The sequence below is a fragment of the Lynx canadensis genome, chromosome A1 (genome assembly GCF_007474595.2).
Source record: "Lynx canadensis isolate LIC74 chromosome A1, mLynCan4.pri.v2, whole genome shotgun sequence".
Classification (NCBI taxonomy): Eukaryota; Metazoa; Chordata; class Mammalia; order Carnivora; family Felidae; genus Lynx; species Lynx canadensis.
Genome location: NC_044303.2, coordinates 190,729,110 through 190,747,604, shown reverse-complemented (window position 1 = coordinate 190,747,604; position 18,495 = coordinate 190,729,110). Strand labels below are relative to the sequence as shown.

The 18,495-nt window shown below is 40.7% G+C and overlaps 1 protein-coding gene and 1 long non-coding RNA gene across 3 annotated transcripts in view; one reads left to right on the top strand and one right to left on the bottom strand.

The window, feature by feature from the left end:
- The window catches only part of ADAM19 (ADAM metallopeptidase domain 19), an 81,775-nt gene extending 74,994 nt beyond the window's left edge, over window positions 1–6,781 (bottom strand). The window contains exons 1-2 of the mRNA XM_030328443.1: window positions 6,604–6,781; window positions 3,511–3,596 (exon numbers count right to left, since the gene is read on the bottom strand). Coding sequence (XP_030184303.1) covers window positions 3,511–3,596; window positions 6,604–6,670 — 153 coding nt within the window. The 5' untranslated portion in view covers window positions 6,671–6,781. The remainder of the gene's footprint in view (window positions 1–3,510; window positions 3,597–6,603) is intronic.
- Window positions 6,782–6,865: 84 nt separating this feature from the next.
- Window positions 6,866–18,495, top strand: LOC115522900. Of its 2 annotated transcripts, none has more exons than XR_003971592.1 (4): window positions 6,866–6,928; window positions 7,850–7,984; window positions 14,304–14,462; window positions 18,461–18,495. It is a non-coding gene; the product is annotated as an uncharacterized LOC115522900 (long non-coding RNA). The 2 variants fall into 2 exon arrangements; XR_003971591.1 differs by lacking the exon at window positions 18,461–18,495 and adding an exon at window positions 15,606–15,631.

The window sequence follows — 18,495 nt, the reverse complement described above, 5'->3', positions numbered from 1 at the left end:
ACATGTTCAACATCACTGGTAACTGCTCCCGCCAAAAAATAAAATTTTTTAAAGATACATTTTAAAAAATCACAGTGACAAATATTTTTTAGGACCCATAAATCACAAGGCAGTGGGGCATAATGAAAAATGGGCACTCTCATACCCTACCAGTGAGAATTTAAATTGATACAAACTCACTGGGAAATAATTTGAAAGTTGGACCAAGAGTTTTTGAATGTTTAGACCCTCTGACTCAGTAATTCTATATTAAAAGAGCAAATGGAAGCACAAGTAAAGTTTTATATACAAGGATGCTCATTACCTACAATAATGATTAATGAAATATGACTTGAATGTCCAATAATAGAATGGTTAAATAAATTATAATCAATCATATGGCAAAACACTAGACAGTCATTAAAAATGACTTTAAATAATTTTTAAACTATCAAGAAAGTACACATGATAATTATTAAGTACACAAAGGCTCAAAACAACACTGTTTATTTTATTTTATTTAAATATGCTTTTCTAGAGAGAAATATATCAAAAGGTTACCACAGTTACTTCTCAGCAATAGGATCATGGGTTAATTTTATTTTCTTTGTGCATCTTTCCATGTTTTTAGAATTGCTTTTATATTTTACGTGATGGGCTTTTAATCTCTTTTTACCTTATAATCATGGAAAATTTCAAAGAAATTAAAAATTCAAGTCATAATAAACTTCCATGCTTCAACAATTCAACTTAAGGTGGTTGAACTTATCTCAAAGGAAAAAATTGTTTATTTGAAATGAGATATTTACATATTTAAACATATCAAAAACAGGACCAAGGGCACCTGAGTAGCTCAGTCAGTTAAGCAGTTAAGCGTCCAACTCACGATCTCACGGTTGTGAGATCAAGCCCTGAGTCAAGCTTCACACTGACCACATGGAACCTGCTTGGGATTCTCTCTCCCTGTCCTCACTCTCTCTTTCTGCCCTTCCCTCACTCATGCATATGCTTGCTCACTCTCTCTCTCTCTCTCTCTCTCTCTCTCTCTCTCAAAATTAAATAAACTTAAAAAAACAGGATCAATTCTTTGGTGTGCTTTAAATGCACATTCTCTAAGTTGGGACCAAGGAACTGAGAAACTCTTGAAGTCTTTTTTCAATCCACAGAAGCTCTTGATAGAGTGGAGCTTCTGTCCCTTTTAAGGATGATCTCAAAGCTTAGTTTCAGCATCTGAGAAAGTGGGCCAACTGCTTTGCCACCTCTGGTTGGGGACCTTCCTCTGCCAAGTACATTCCTCTTCTCATTTGCCCCAAACTGCATCTGCCGTTAGGGTCCTGGGCATCCCTGGGACAGTCACACCACCAAGGGCTCTGATGAGATCTGAACGTTCTGATACAGGAAGCTTGGGCAACCCTGTCCTTTGCTATTTTTTGCACTAATTCATCCTATTGACTTCTCTTAAAAAGGGACATTTCAAAATCATGGGGAGAGGAAGCTAGGTGGATGTTTGCACAATAACTTCACTACGGGATCCACATCTCTATTTCTGATGCCCTGATGCAGCTCTCTTAACACCCATTCTGGTTGCTGATCCTTTGCCGCTTTACTCTGGGATGTTCCAGAGCAAGAACCCTGCCCAATGACACTAAGCATCAGGACACAGTCCCAAGTGGGCATTTGAGGAAAAGTACACACCAACAGAGCTGTGGCAATTCCCTCATTCAAGGAGTAGACGGCCATGTGACAGTCCAGACAAAAAAGGCAAGTTGACACACATCTAAGCACTGTCACGTCTCCTCCAAAGAGACACAAGCTGCAACATGAGTACGAGTATTTATAAGTGGGCACTCCAAAAATATTTCCCTCTGGTGTGGAAGATGCTCAGACACTGATATTTATACTTCCTGCAGGAAAGGGTTAAAATTCCTTTCTCTTTAGAGGTAGATTAAATAAATAAAATAAATATAAATAAATAAACAAACAAATAAATAAGTAAGTAAATATATCTTCAGCTCCATAGGGTATCAGAAATCTGTCCTGTGTATGTGCAGCCCCCATAAGATCTGGTACGATATTTAGTATACAGTGAATGTTCAATGAATGTTTGATGAATGAATTAATTACATAAATGAGAATAAGAGGCCTGAATGAAACCTACCTTCTACTCTCTCTCTCTCTGACACTCATTCATTTGTTCATTCAATGGATACTTATGGCACAGGGCACTGTGCCGACTAATCCTACAAAATATTTTGACCCAGATTCAGGGCAGACAATGGCTAGGAATAAAGACAAGATCTAGAGCTCCACTTTGTTTCTCAGGCCCTTCCTGAGGATGCTAGGCATCCCACATCTAGAAGGAACCTCTACAAAAGTATCGGATCCATTCCTTGAGCAATAATGGATAAATTGGACTATCCAAGATCCTATTTTTTAAAAATAACCTGCTCTAGGATAGCCATCCATCAATCTGTCTAGACTTTCCCTGAAGCTATTTTTAGCCTTTCCTACTTTTTGATGAAATGAATTCCATGCATTTATTGTCTTTAGGATAAAATGTTACTTACTTTCATTTCTCCTAAAATTTTTGCAGGAAGTTCCCTTAACAAATTCAAACTGAAGCATTTTTGGACATGTCTCTATTACTCTAGCCATAACTTCAAGGATTCCAAGCATTTCTCCACCCCCAGCCCCCATTTACCTTTCCAGACTCAAAAGCCACAAAGTCTGAAGTCTTTCCTGCTTTTATATGCTGCCCAATAAATCATGAGCCCAAAGGACCTTATTAACTCTCCCTTCTCCACAGTCCTCTTTCTTCCTATCCCCTCTAAGCCCTATTTTATAAATGAGGAAACTGAAGTTCAGAAAGTAGAAAGTCCCATAGCTGGTTACTGGCACGCAGCAATCATGTCTTACTTTCTAGCCCTTTCATGACTCACTTGAACTATAAAGACCAGAATCACAAAGAATATCCTAGATGTACAGGTCCTCTCTGCATAACAGGATAATATTTTCTGTCTTGCTCCCAATCCCCTTGAGAAAGCCTGTGCATTTTTCTGGTGTTATGGCCCAAGGAGCCCTCCTGCATTTTAAGATGTATTTCCCAGTACTAGATCCCTCCCTGACTCTTAAAAATAGCTTGAATTATTATTTTTCTCTTCAAGTAAATTATGTCATCAATAAAATAAAGCATGTATTATATAGACAAAATATAGCAATGACAATATTTAATCAATTCCATTTGAGAGATCGTGATTTTTGTGACTATTTGCACTTAGCTTGTGTCAGCATTAATAATTTTCATTTCCTCAACTAATAGCATTTGAAAGTGTTCTACAAGTTTGTCACACAATGAAGGAAAGTCCCATCTGGGATTTTCAAAACCAATACACAGAGAGGATGTAGAGTGGGTCACAAACAGAACTTATAATGATGACTGGGCTTCCAGGAACATTAAGAAGGTGGACCACCACTTCACAGAATGGAGCTGTCAGCTCCTGTCTTTGAAAATAAGATATTTTGGGGTCTTACCTTTTCTTTCGTGGGGTTTTCTGCAACCTTCCACTGAGGTATTATTAGTTCATGCTGCAGCTGGGGGCTGCCTTCCCCGTTTTCTCCTGCCAATACAGGATGCACAACCATTGGTATCCCAGGAGTTTGCACCCTAGCTAAGCTAGGCATGCATTGCCAACTGGAAAGAACACCTTATTGGGTCATTAGGAGACCTGCTGGATGCCAGGCTCTTGGCACTTCCTATGAGTCAAGCACTCTGCTAGTTGTTGGCCATATAGTGGTACACAGGGCTTACCAAGGTCTCTGTACTCCCCACAGTTTACTTTCTAGAGGTGAGAGATGCACAATCCACAAATATTCTCAAATGGTCCAACAGGTTCATAGAATAAAGAGACACTGAAGAGGAAGTGCTTATTTTAGACAGGATGATCAGCAAAGATGGCATTTAAGATCTGAGAGACCAGAAGGCAGCCATGCAAAGATCTGGGAGAAGAGTGCCCCAGGGAGAGGGGTTAGCAAGAGCAATCAATGGTCATGCGTGAGCAGAAGTGGACTCGGCCCATTTAAGGAGCAAGCAGAAGGTAGAGGTAGAATCTAGTAAATGAGTGGGGAAGTTGGTAGGAGATGTGGTTGATTGGTAGGAGATTTACTAGGTAGAATCTAGTCAATGAGCAGCAAAGTTGGTAGGAGATGTGGTCAGCAAGGGAGCCACAGGTCTGTATCACAGAAGCCATGGAAAGTGTCTGGATTTTATTATAAATAGACTTGGAGGGGCACCTGGGTGGCCCTGGGTTAAGCATCCAACTCTTGATTTCAGCTCAGATCATGATCTCATGGTTCACAAGATGGAGTCCCTAATGGGGCTCTGCACTGACAGTGCAGAGCCTGCTTGGGATTTCTCTCTTTCTCCTTCTCTCTCTGCCCCTCCCCAACTCACACGTGCACTCACGCTCTCTCTCGCTCTCTCTCTCTCTCTCTCTCTGTCCGTCTCTCTCTCAAAATAAACAGATCAGTAGGCACTGGAGTGTTTAGACACAGAGCAATATGATCTGTATTCAGTTTTTAAAAGATCATTCTGCCGGCTGGGTGGAGATGGGGGGTATGGTGGGGGAGGGTGTGGGAGTGAGAGTAGAAGCAAGATGGCCAGGCTGGAGACCTGGTGAGTGATGATGGTGGCTCAGACTAAAATGACCTCAGTGGAGAAGAATGAAGTGGTCGGATTCTGGGTATGTTCAGAATCATGGGTCAGATTCAGGCCCACGGGTGATTCCCACTGAGCTTCAGCTTGCTCATCTGTAAAATGAAGACCATGATACCCGCCTGCCTATGTCACAGCGTTACTGGGGAGAGTCACCGTGAAATTGCTCCCAGAACCACAAAGCATCGTGGCATTACCTTGAGCTTCCTAATGGCAAGTTTGCATTTGCAGATCACTTCCTACTTTCCAAATCACTATCACCACTTGGTTCTCCTTCATCCTCAAGACAAGATAAGCAGCAGGATTCCCATTTTGCAAAAAAAGGTGAATTGAAACTTGTTTGAGGAGAGATTTGTTCTAGGCACTGCAGACCTCACTTTTGCAGATAACCTCGATAAACTGGTAGTTTCCCAAAACCTAAACAAATTACTCTCCACAAGAATAGGTTAAATCCATAGGACTCCTGGGGTGGGGGACCTAGATTTTGGAAGACTCCAAAAATCTATTCTTTCTAAACCAACCACATCAATCACATAGAATACAATGAGCGATATGAAAGATAGCCACAGCTGTTCTGTTAGAGTGGCAAAATTATGAGTGATTGATGTTCCTTTCAGATTATTGATATAGTGTATTCTCAATCAAAATATATCTGAAAAAATAATCTCTTTAGACTAGCATTAGAATCGTCATACTGGTAAAAATCAGAAGCAATGCATTCATTTACTCATGTTTTCTGAATGCTTAACTATTTACCAAGTACTATGCTAGGTGCTTGATATTCACGGGGAAACCAGAGGCATAGTCCCTGCTCCAGTGGCTCTCATAAGTCTGGATTCTTTGCAACAAAAAGGAATTATACGATATTTAATGCAATATTTAAAGGAATGAAATTATCTTTATGATTGCAAAAAAAAAATGCTGAAAGCAAGTCTAAATAATAGAGGAGCACAGTATATCTTAAGAAAAATTGTTCAAAACTTGCAAATGAGGCAAAAAGCAAGCAGGATGTCCTTTCAATGTCACACTGGAGCACTATTTAACAGGCCCTCTCATACATCACCAAATTTTTCTAGGGGAATGCACATTTGTTTGACTTTTTTTTTTAATTTACAACGAATTAAAAAACCATACTCTGTGAACTTACCATGTTAACTGTAAATTTTTGTCTGGTAGAGAGGCAAATGACTTTAGTATGGGAGAAAGATAACTAAGGATTATGGTTGTTTCCCTGGATGGGGCATTGACCACTTTTACATCTGTCCCAGCACATGATTTCAACAATTCCTGGATACCTGCACCACCCCTGTTCCTCTAATGCTTTCAACCAGCTACACCATCCTACTCGCCGCCTCCTTAATGAATTGAAGGAATCTTTGCCACCCATTCATCCTGTATTTGTAGGAGTCATGTTTTTAACTTTTTGAAGATTACACTTTTCCGATTTCTTGATATAATCTATAGTCATTAAAGTCATGTTTTTGCAGAATGTAACGATGTGGCAAACGCTCACACTGTGAAGTGAAGAATGCAAGACACAAAACTGTGCATATGGTACGGTTCCAATTTTATCGATATATATTTATAGGAACACACACACAAAGACTGGAGAAAGGAGGAGAGACTAGGAAAGCAGCGGAAAGAAGCCAAAAGCAGAAAAACAGTGGGAAAAGAGAAAGAGGGAGAGGGAGGCAAGCCAGGGAGAGGACCGTCTGTTTTCTGCCTGCTCTGGGTCTCCCGGACCCCCCACCACCTCCCAGGGTGCACAACGTGGGAACAAAGCCCGGGCTCCCAGGCTGGGGGACCGCGGGGGAACAGCCCCGCGGAGTTGCAGGGGGCGACTCCCACGTCCTCCGGCCACCCAGCCCACCCATCTCCATCCTCACCCAGCGCCCCCGCACCCCGGCACTTACTTCTGGTCCACGCCGGCAGGGCGAGCGCCAGCAGGCAGAGCCGGACGGCGCCCACGCCCCCGGGCATGGTGGCAGCGGCCCCTCGCGCGCTCCGCGCTCACAAGCACGCGGCCATGCCAGCCCCCCGGCCAGGCGGCGGCGCGTCTGGAACCCACTGCTCTCCCAGCGCCTCCCAGCCCGGCTCCCAGCCATCGGCGACGACGCTCCGCCCTCAGCTCCGCAGGGCTCCGCCGCGGGGTGGAGGAGGGGACGCGCCCGCCAGGAGGGGGCGGAGGGACCGCGGAGGAGGAGCCTGGGGGACCCCTGGGCAGCCCGGTCGGCTCAGGTAATGGGGACCGGGGGAGGGAGGGTCGGAGCCCGAGGAGGGGCAGGCTTCACGGTGGGCAAGGCCTAGGGAGGGTCGTGGGGGCTCGGGCTTCTAGGAGTTAAAACTGGACCCCTGTCTGCACAAGGGTCCGTTTCCTCTGTCCCACACTGTGCTAAGACGTCTTGGGTGACACCCAGAGGCTACTCACCCAGCACCGTGCCCTAGAGGCCGCCACTCTTGGAGGCAGGCTCTGAAAGAGTTAACTGAATCACCGAGCACAAAGAACTAAGTGCTATATGGAGTTGTTTTCTTAGCAGGACACAAATCTAGGAGCCATTCCTCTGACTGGGAGGAGGGGGGTGTCGGAGAGAGGATTCCCAGAAGAGAAGACATCTGAGCTCCGGAGGAGGAGAAATGGAGCACCACGCAGAGAAAACGGAATAGACAAATGTACTAGGGCGGGAAAGCCCACGGGCTGTATTTGGGGAAAAACCGAAATTAGCTATAGTTAGGAGTTAGGCCTTTGGACGGAAATGAAGGGAGATGAGCCTCCAAAATAATAATAAGGACCTCACTTACTGAGGACCTACTCTCTGTTCAAGTAAGAAGAAAAAAAAAGTAACTAAACTGGATACAGCCCTTACCAAGTGCCAGACACTGTCCTCACCACTTTACATACATTAACTTAATTAATTAATTAACTAATCTAGGAAGAGAACTACTTGTATTGCCCTTTAAAATGTGCCAGGGACTCTGCACATCATCTTTCAGTTAGCCCAGTAATACCCTGGGCTAACACTTATCCTGTTTTAGAGATGGGAAAACTAAATCTGAGGGGGCAAGTAATGTGTGCAAGGTCACACAGCTAATGTCAGAGTCTGGATTCAAGCCCACATGTGTATAAGTCCAGAGTCTGATGCAGCATACCTTATTTTATAGATGGGTAACTGATAACCAGAGGGAAGTGGCTTGCCCAAGATCCCTTGGCAAGGTTTGGCAAAGCCTGGTTCTAGAAACGAAGCCTCAGACCTCTTGTCATCTGTTCCTTGACAGCACCTCTTTCTTCAGACCCAGGTTTGTACAACTCAACAAAATACTCTGTATTGGGAAGGTGATGAGTAGGTAGGTCTATCAAAACCATTAGATACCCATGGGATAAATAAAGTATATGGTCTTGCCATTGATGTATTTTTTAAGTTTATTTATTTAATTAGTGAGTGAGAGAGAATGAGAGCAGGGTAGGGGCAGAGAGAGAGAGGGAGAGAGAGAGAATCCCAAGCAGGCTTTACACTGTCAGTGTGGAGCCCCACTCCAGACTTGATCCCATGAACTGAAAGGCGAGATCAGGACCCGAGCCCAAATCAAGAGTCAGATGCTTAACTGACTGAGCCACCCAGGCACCCCAGCCAGTGATGTATTTAGAGGCTATAATCATCTGCTTGAGCTGCCGTAACAAAATACCTCGGACTGGGTGGATTGACACTTTTTTCACAGTTCTGGGGGCTAGAAGTTCAAGATAAAGATGCTGGCTTGGTTGTTTTCCATAAGATCTTTCTTCCCAGCCTGTAGAAGGCCACCTTCTCACTGAGTCCTCACATGGTGTCTTCTCTCCTTGTGTGAAGAGACCAAGCTCTTCTCTCTTCTCCTTCTTATAAGGACACTAATCCCATCAGGTCAGAGCCCCATCCTTATGATCTCACTTAATCTTTATTACTTCTTTATAGGCCCTGTCTCCAAAGACAGTCACTCTGATAGTCGGGCTTCAGCATATGAATTTGACAGAGACACAGTTCAGTCCTTAATATTCTTTCCTTCGACCCCTCCAAAATCCATATGCTCATTGTACACAAAATACATTCATACCATCCCAACAATCCCCAAAGTCTTAACCCATTCAAGCATCAGTTCCAAGTTCAAAGTCTTATCGAAGTATCACCTAAATCAGATATGGGTGAGGCTCCAAGTATGACCTATCCTGAGGCAAAATTCTTCTCTACCTAGATACCAGACAAGTTCCATGCTTCCAAAATACAGGTATAGGATAGATATTCCCATTCCAAAAGGGAGAAATCAACAGGAAGGAAGGGGTGATAGGTCCCAGACAAATTCAAAACCTAGCAAGGAAAATTCCACTAAGTCTTAAAGCTCTAGAATAATCCTCTCGAGGAATGCTCTGCCTTCTGGACCCACTTGGTCAGTAGTGTCATCCTCACTAGGCAGCAGCCTTGCCTCCTCCACTGGGGGCAGAGCCCCACCCTGTGGCTTTTTGCTGTAGCCCTGCCCCTGAGGCACTAAGCAGGGACAGCCCAGAGCCCTGAAACCAAGAGGAGGCCTACCCTCTGAAACCCAGAAAGAAATAGTCTTGCTCTCTGGGCTGTATGCTTTAGGCATATAGTGGGAATGGCAGCCCTGATGATCTGTGAATCACCTTCAGGGTCAATCCTCTTTTCTTAAAGGATAAAGCATATTCACAACCAAATAGCTTTATTATCCTGTCCTGTAGAATCCCAGAAATCCAACAGCCTTCCTTTATTTTACCCCATATCTGTTCCCTTTGGTCCAAACTGACAATGTCTGTGCTGGTATAAATCCCATCTCTATTCTTGGTTTCTGCTGAGATGGCTGATACACTGCATGGGTGACCTCCTTATAGAGTGATTTGCCAGACACACCCTAGAACATGCACTCTTGTTTTGTGCAACATGGATGGGCTGAGAATTTTGCAAATCTTCACACTCTGGTTTGTTTTTGCTTACCAATCCCTTCCATTTGCCTCTCTCATTTGCCTCATGTTTTACTATAAACAGCAAGGAGAAACCAGGCCACACCTTCAACACTTTGCTTAGGAATCTCTTTAGCTAAATTTCCAAGTTCATCACTTGCAATTTCTACTTTCCATGAAACACTAGAACACGATTTAGCCAAGTTCTTTGCTACTTCCTGATAAGGATCATCTTTCTCCCAGTTTCCATTCCCATGTTTTGCATTTCTATCTGAAGCCTCACCAGAATCACCTTTAATGTTCACAGTTCTACCAACATTCTGTCCATGATGATATGTGTCTTCTCTAAAATAAGAGATGCTTTCTTTAATAGCTCTTCTCATTCCTTCCTCAGCCCTCACCAGAATTGCCTTTAACATTCAATTTCTACCAACCGTCCCTTCAAGGCAACCTAGGATTTTTTTTTTTTTCTAGCATGCACCTCACAGCTTATCCAGTCTCTCTCCCTATTACCCAGTTCCAGAAACAATTTCCACATTTTTTAGGCAAACCACCGCCCTCCCCACACTTCTTTCCCCCCCCACCCCCCCCACACTTCTCAATACCAGAATCTGTATTAGTCTGCTAGGGCTGCCATAGCAGAATACCACAAATGCGGTGACTTAAACAACACAAATTTATTTTCTCACAGTTCTGGAAGCTGGAAGTCCACAATCAGTGTGTCAGCAAGGTTGGTTTCTGGTGAGGTCTCTTTTTCTTGCTTGTAGACAACCCCCTTCTGCTGTGTCCTGACATGGCTACTTCTCTGTGCGTGTGCAGAGAGCTCTGGTCTTCCTCTTCTTATAAGGGCACTAATCCTAGGAGATCAGGGCCCTACCCTTATGACTTCTTTTAACCTTTATTACCCCCTTATAGGCCCTGTCTCCAAATATAGTAACATTGCAGGTCAGGGCTCCAACATATGAATGGGTGATGTGGGTTTGGGGGGTGGGGAGACATAATTTAGTTTGTAACAGGGGCTTTTACCCTAGAAGCATGTGAGTAGAAGTCTAGTCCCAGCTCTCTGCAACCAGCTCTGTAACTTTGGGTAAGTCACTTCTTTCTGGGCCTCAGTTTCTAACCAATGACCTGAGAATGGTAATGGCTGTTCCAACCCATTTCACCCAGGAGCTATGAGAACGCTTGACGAAATGGTGGTGAAGGTGCTGCCCAGTGAAAAACACTGAGGTGCCAAGTCTCACTGATTCTATGGACAATATACTTGCAAAAGGTATACAAACTCTGTACATGAAATTTGCTTCCATTTGCTGGCACTCAGTGATCAATATTTAACCATCATGGGCCCCTGACAATTGGAAAGTAGCTCACAAAAGAAAAAGTCAAGTGGTTACTGCACTGACCAAGTACTGAGAAAGTTCCCAATTCTGTCTCTCATCACCCCCTCAACTCCATACTTATACACAGAAACAAACATACAAATGACTTTTGACCCCATGGAAGCCTTTCCATTTATTTGTAAAGAATGTATTTGTATTTGTAAAGAATACTACATCTCTATGTAATCTTTAAAATATTCTTGACATTTAACCTAGTAATTACATTTCTGGGAAACTATCCTAAAAAAATAATCTGCAAGATTTATGGACTAGAATGTTAATAGTGGTGTTATTTATAATAGTGAAAATATTGGAAATAACCTAAATATCCAACTGTGAAGGAATAGTTAATAAATTGTAGAGTATCTATATGATAGATTATTATACATTCATTTAAAATAGCGTTTACAAAGAGTTTATACTCTGATTTTAAGTGAAAAAAAGCAGGGTCCAAAATTACATTTAAGTTTTATCTCAGCTATGTAAATAAAAGACATTTCTGGGGCGCCTGGGTGGCGCAGTCGGTTAAGCGTCCGACTTCAGCCAGGTCACGATCTCGCGGTCCGTGAGTTCGAGCCCCGCGTCAGGCTCTGGGCTGACGGCTCAGAGCCTGGAGCCTGTTTTCGATTCTGTGTCTCCCTCTCTCTCTGCCCCTCCCCCATTCATGCTCTGTCTCTCTCTGTCCCAAAAATGAATAAACGTTGAAAAAAAAAATTTTTTTTTAATAAAAAAAAAAAAAGACATTTCTTAAAAAGACTAGAAGGAAATGTGCCAAAATGCTAGAGTATTTGCCTCTAGGTGGTGAGACTATGGGTGGATGAAGGTTTATTTGTTTGTTTTTTGCATTTTATCTTTTTTTTTTTTTTTGCTTCTTCCATTTTTTATAATTACATATTATTTTAGTGATGGAGGTGGACGGGTTAAATGGTAAACACAGGAAAGGATCACAAGAGGAATAGTGGTTTACCCTGGTGTCTTACACAGAGAGTTTTGCATGCTTGATTCTCCCCTCCAATGTTAGGGAAACTGAGGCAGAGTTAGAGCAACCGGTTCCAAATTTTGGGAGTCCAAGTGACCCAGGTCACTGTTTCTCTGTAGCCACAGTATACTGTCATGTTTAGGAGGTGACCATCATACCAGGGTTTAAATCCCTGTGCTACCCTTTACAACTGTGTGACCATGGGAAAATAAACTTTCCTATGACTTTGTTGCCTTATCTATAAAGGACAGTGATAATGATGGTTCCTAGATCACAGGGCTTTTGTGAGGCTTAAATGGTTGCTTAGAATAACACCTCTCACGTAGTAAGCAGTCAATAAGTGCTAGTTTTTATTATCCTCATTCTACTGCTATTAAGTACAGGGGTGAGGAGTGTATAATGCTTAGCTTGTGCTTTTAATTGTGTGATGTGTGAAGAGTCTAATTATATACCGATTCTTTAATTATCAAAGATAATGATCGTGTTATACTGTAATTTTCTTTTTCTTACCCCACTCCCACTACATTGTGAGCCTTTTGTGAATAGGAGGTATACCTTTTTCTTCTTTTGTCCCACCAGCATTTAGAAGGTATCATAAATGTTTAATTAGATAAATTATAAATTAAATAATTAATTGTTATTATTTCATTCTGGCTCAGCACACTTCCAAGTTGCTCTTAGGAGAATTTTCTTCACTGGCCCTTACTATGGGAATAATGTTGGCCCAGTGACAACTTTGCTTTGTAAACCATTTTTTCAGCAACTAGCTCTTTTTTTAAAGTCCAGTTTGGGTATAATTTACATAATTAATAGTCTCCATTTTTTTAGTGTACATGACTATGAATTTTGATAAATGCATACAATTTGAACAACCACTTCTGCAATTAGGATCGCCCCCAAAACTTCACTCCTGCTTCCTATCACTCCCAACTACTAGCAATCATTGATTGGCTTTCTGTCCTTTTAGCATTACCTTTTCCAGAATGCCACATAAATGGAACCATACAGAATTTAGCTTTTTGAGTCTGGCTTCTTTCATTCAGCATAATGTATTTAAGATTCATCCACGTTGTTGCATGTATCAATAGTTCCCACCTTTTTATTGTTCAGTAATATTACATTGTGTGGATATACCACAGTTAGTTTATCCATTCACCTGTTGAATGACATTGGGTGTTTCCAGTTTTTGACAATTATGAATGAAGTCACTATAAATATTCAAGTTTTATGTGAACCTATGTTTTCATTTCTCTAGGGTTAATAATTAGGAGTGAAATTTCTAGGTCTTGTGGTTAAATATGTTTCACTTCCTAAGAAACTACAAAAAAGTACTTTTAAAAGTGGTTGTATGGTGTTGCATTCCTCCCAGCAATACATGAGAGTTCCAATTGGTCCACATCCTTGGCAGGACTTAGTATTGTCAGTTCTTTTGATTTTAGCCATTTTAATATTTGTGTTGTTTCCCAACAACACTTTTGCATTTCAGGTACTCTGTGAGGGGACCAGATTAGGATTATTGGATCCATTTTGACAGAAGCAATTAAAGCCTAAATGGGTCTTTTACTCAAGTTCTTTGGTTATGTTCAAGATTTTAGTCTTTAGTTCCTTTTTTTCTCTTAGTAATCCATAGGAGAAGCAAATCCCTCCAACCCCTGGGAAACCCATAAAGCTCTTGGAATCACTCATTCAACAGCATTTCTTGAGCAGTTAATTATGTATCTAGCATTTGCTAGAATCTAAAAACACAAAGATTCTCTTTTAAAACAATTTTTTTTTATTATTTTAGAAAGAGAGAGCCCAACATGGGGCTTGATCCCATGATCCTGGTATCATGACCTGAGCTGAACCCAAGAGTCAGACGCTCAACTAACTGAGCCACCCAGGTGCCCCTACAAATACAAAGATTTCTAAGACAAGGTCTCTACTGTAACAATTAGGGTAGGGGGAGGTGAGGAAAAAGAGAGATGGGAATAGGAACTGACAAGTAAATGAAATGACAGTTACAGAGAATGATCAAGTTTCTTGATGTGTCTTGGGCCTTTGAATTCTCAACACCAGGTACTGTCCCCAGAATTGTGGATAATAATAATAATCACTATCATGTGATGGTAGCAAGTACAGTGCCTGTATTATCTCATTCAGTGCCCATAATAGTTCCATAAAAGATATAAGGTTAAAGCATACAGAATTGTTGATTTTGTAGATCAGAAAGGGTCAAACTTTGGCAATGTAATATGGTTCACCTAATAATAATAGTCATAATTGGTTACACAAGGCATACAGTGTAACCAGTGCATTATCACATTTTATCCTTAGGACAACTCTCTACCGTAGGTACTACTGATATTCCTACAGAGGAGGCAACTGAGACTGAAGGTGGTGATGGAAGCATGTTCATGAAGCTGCTAGGTTGGAGACAAAGCTTGAATTCACAACTGAAGTATGAGGAACTTCAGAGCCACTGAAACCATAAAGGTCTGTAACCACTATGCTACTCTAATATTATTACAGATAAGCAAACTGAGGCTTGAAGAGGTGAAGTTGCCTGAGGTGGCTGTGGGATCTACCATGCCCCAAGTTCACAGGGCATCCCAGCTTCAAACTCCTGGCCAAATCACCTTTTTTTCCTCATCTCCTCCTTGTCACTCTGGAAATTGGGCTGAATTCAGGCCATCCTCGGAAACACAGGTGTTGCCTCCGCAGCTGGCAGAACAGCTAGCAAAGAGGCCTTGATACTTGCTTGCTCCTAATTGACCCTAAAGGAAGTACATCGTTTTAAATTAACAAACTTTATTTTTTAGCGAAGCTTTAGGTTCGCAATAAAATTGAACAGAAAGCATAACGAATTCACTACTCCCCTTCCCCACACACGCACCACCTGCCCCACTATTGACATGCCCCCCACCCCCCGCCAGAGTAATATGTTTGTTATGGTTGATGTTATGAGCCTACCCTGATATATCATTATCACCCAAAGTTCATAGTTTACATTAAGGTTCACTGTTAGTGTTATACACTCTACGGGTTTTAGCAAATGTGTAACTATATGTATCCACCATTATAAATACCATACCGAATAGTTTCACTGCCTTAAAAATCCTCTGTGATCTGCCTATTCATCTCTCACCCCAAACCCCAAACTTCCAATCACTGATCTTTTTACTGTCTCCATAGTTTTGTCTTTTCTGGAGTGTCAAATATTTGAAATCATATGATATGTAGCCTTTTCAGATTGGCTTCTTTCACTGGGCATATATCCAGTTAAGGTTCCTCCATGTCTTTACATAGCTTGATAGCTCCTTTCTTTTTATCACTGAATACTATTGTGTTGTTTTGGTTTACGGCAGTTTCTTTATCTGAAGGACATCTTGGTTGCTTCTCAGTTTGGGCAATTATGAATAAATATGCTATATATACCATGGGCAGGTTTTTGTGTGGACAGACATAAGTTTTGAATTCATTTGAGTTAATATCCAGGAGCATGAGTGGTAGACTGTATGTTAAGATTATGTTTAATTTTTAAAATAAAAATAAAAATAAATTAAAAGGTATGTGTAGTTTGTAAGAAACTGCCAAACTGTCTTCCAAAGTAGTTGTACCATTTTGCATTCTCACCAGCAATGAATGAGAGTTCCTGCTGCTCCACACTGTTGCCAGCATTTGGTGTTGTCAGTGTTTTGGATCTTAGCCATTCTAATAGGTATGTAGTGCTATCTCATTTTAATTTGCCATTTTCTAATAAAATATGATGTCAAAAGTATTTTCATATATTTATTAGCCATCTATATATCTTTTTTGGTTAGGTATCTTAAAATTTTTGGCCCATTTTTTAATCAGGCTGTTTGCTTTCTTTTTGTTGAATTTTATGTGTTCTCTGTGTACTTTGGAGAACAGTCCTTTACCAAATGTGTCTTTTGCAAACATTTTCTCCCAGTCTGTGGCCTTATCTTTCCATTCCAATGACATTGTCTTTCACAGAGCAAAAGTTTTTTTTAATTTTGATAAGTCGACCTTACCAATTATCTTATTCATGGATCGTGCCTTTAGTGTTGTATGTAAAAAGTTGCCGCATTCCCAAGGTCATATAGGTTTTCTTCTATATTACCCTCCAGGAGTTTTCTAGTTTTACATTTACATAGTCCGTGACCCATTTTTAGCTAATTTATGTGAAGAACGTAAGGCCTTTGTCTAAATTCCTTTTTTTTTTTTTTTTTTTTGTATGTGGTTGTCCAGTTGTTCCAGTGCCACTTGTGGAAAGGAAAAATCTTTGCTCAATTGTACAGCATTTTGCTACTTTGTCAAAGATTAATTGACTATATTTATGTGAGTCTATTTCTGGGAACTTAATTCTGTTCCATTGATCTATTTGTCTATTCTTTTGCCAATACCACACTGTCTTGATTAGTGTAGCTTTATAGTAAGTCTTAAAGTTGTCCAACTTTGTTCTCCTTCAATATTGTGTTGGTCATGCTGGGTCTTTTGCCTCTTTATGTAAACTTTAGAGTGACTTTGTTGATATCCATAATATAATTTGCTGAGATTTTGATATTTTGATAAGGATTGCATTAAATCTATAGATTAAATTGGGAAGAACAGACTTTCTTTCTTTCTTTCTTTCTTTCTTTCTTTCTTTCTTTCTTTCCTTTCTTTCGAGAGCCCATGTGATTACAGGAGGGGCAGAGGGAGAAAAAGAGAGAGAATCCTAAGCAGGTTCCTTGCCCAGTGCAGAACCCAATGTGGGGCTTAACATGGGGCTCGATCTCCCAACTGTGAGATCATGACTTGAGCTGAAATCAAGAGTTGGACATTTAACCAACTGAGCCACCCAGGCATTCCAAGGGAAGAACTGACATCTTGACAATAGTAAATCTTCCTATCCATGAACATGGGATCTCTCTCCATTTATTTAGTTCTTCTTTAAAAAAATTTTTTTTCAATGTTTATTTATTTTTGGGACAGAGAGAGACAGAGCATGAACGGGGGAGGGGCAGAGAGAGAGGGAGACACAGAATCAAAAACAGGCTCCAGGCTCCGAGCCATCAGCCGAGAGCCTGACGCGGGGCTCGAACTCACGGACCGCGAGATCGTGACCTGGCTGAAGTCGGACGCTTAACCGACTGCGCCACCCAGGCGCCCCATCTTCTTTAAATCTTCCTATCCATGAACATGGGATCTCTCTCCATTTATTTAGTTCTTCTTTTATTTCATTCATCAAAGGTTATAGTTTTTCTCATCTATATCTTGTACATATTTTGTTAAACGTATGCCTAAATATTTCATTTTGGGGGGTGCTAATATAAATGATGTTGAATTTTTAATTTCAAATTCCATTTGTTCATTGCTAGTATATAGGAAAGTGATTGACTTTTGTATATTAACCTTGTATATCTTGTAACCTTGCTAAAATTACTAGTTCCAGGAGCTTTTTTGGTCTGCCTTTCAGATTTTTTTACATAGATGGTTATGACATCTGCAAAGGAAAACAATTTTATTTCTCCCTTCCAAATCTGTACATATTTTATTTTCTTTCCTTATTGCATTAGCTAGAATTTCCTGTGTGATGTTGCAAAAGAGTGGTGAGAAGGTGCATCCTTTCTTTGTACCTCATCTTAGTGGAAAAGGTTTAAGTTTCTCACCATTAAGTATGATATGATATGATATGATATGATATGATATGATATGACATGATATTATTATATTATGATATTATATTAGCTCTAGTTTTTTTCCTTTATCAAGTTAAGGAAATTCCTAGTTTACTGAGAGTTTTTATAATGAATGGGTGTTGGATTTTGTCAAAAGCTTTTTCTGTATCTATTGATATGATCATGTGATTTTTCTTTTTTAATCTGTTGATGTGACAGATTATGTTAATCGATTTTTGAGTGTTAAACCAGTCTTGCATACTTGAGAGAGACCCCACTTGGTCATTGTATATAATTCTCTTTGTGCATTGCTGGATTCAATTTGCTAATATTTTATTGAGAATTTTTGCATCAATTTTCATGAGAGATTTTGATCTGTAGTTTTCTTTTCTTATAATATCTTTACCTGGTTTTGATATAAGAGTAATGCTGGCCTCGTATAATGAGTTAGGAAGTATTTCTTCTGCTTCTATCTTCTGAAACAGATTGTAGAGAATTGGTATAATTTCATCCTTAAATGTTTGGTAGAATTTACCAGTGAATCCATCTGCGTCTGGTGCTTTCTGTTTTGGAAGGTTATTAATTATTGATTCAATTTTTTTAATGGATATAGGCCTATTCACTTTGCCTATTTGTTTTTGTGTCAGTTTTGGCAAATTGGGTCTTTCAAGGAATTGGTCCATTTCATCTAGGTTATCAAATGTGTGGGTATAGAGTTGTTCATAGTATTCTTTTATTAGCCTTTTAATGTCCATAGCATCTGTGCTGATGTACCCTCTTTCATTTCTTTTCTTTTCTTTTTCTTATTTTAAAATCTTTCTTTTTCAGTAGGCTTCATGCCCAGTGGAAAACCCAATGTGGAG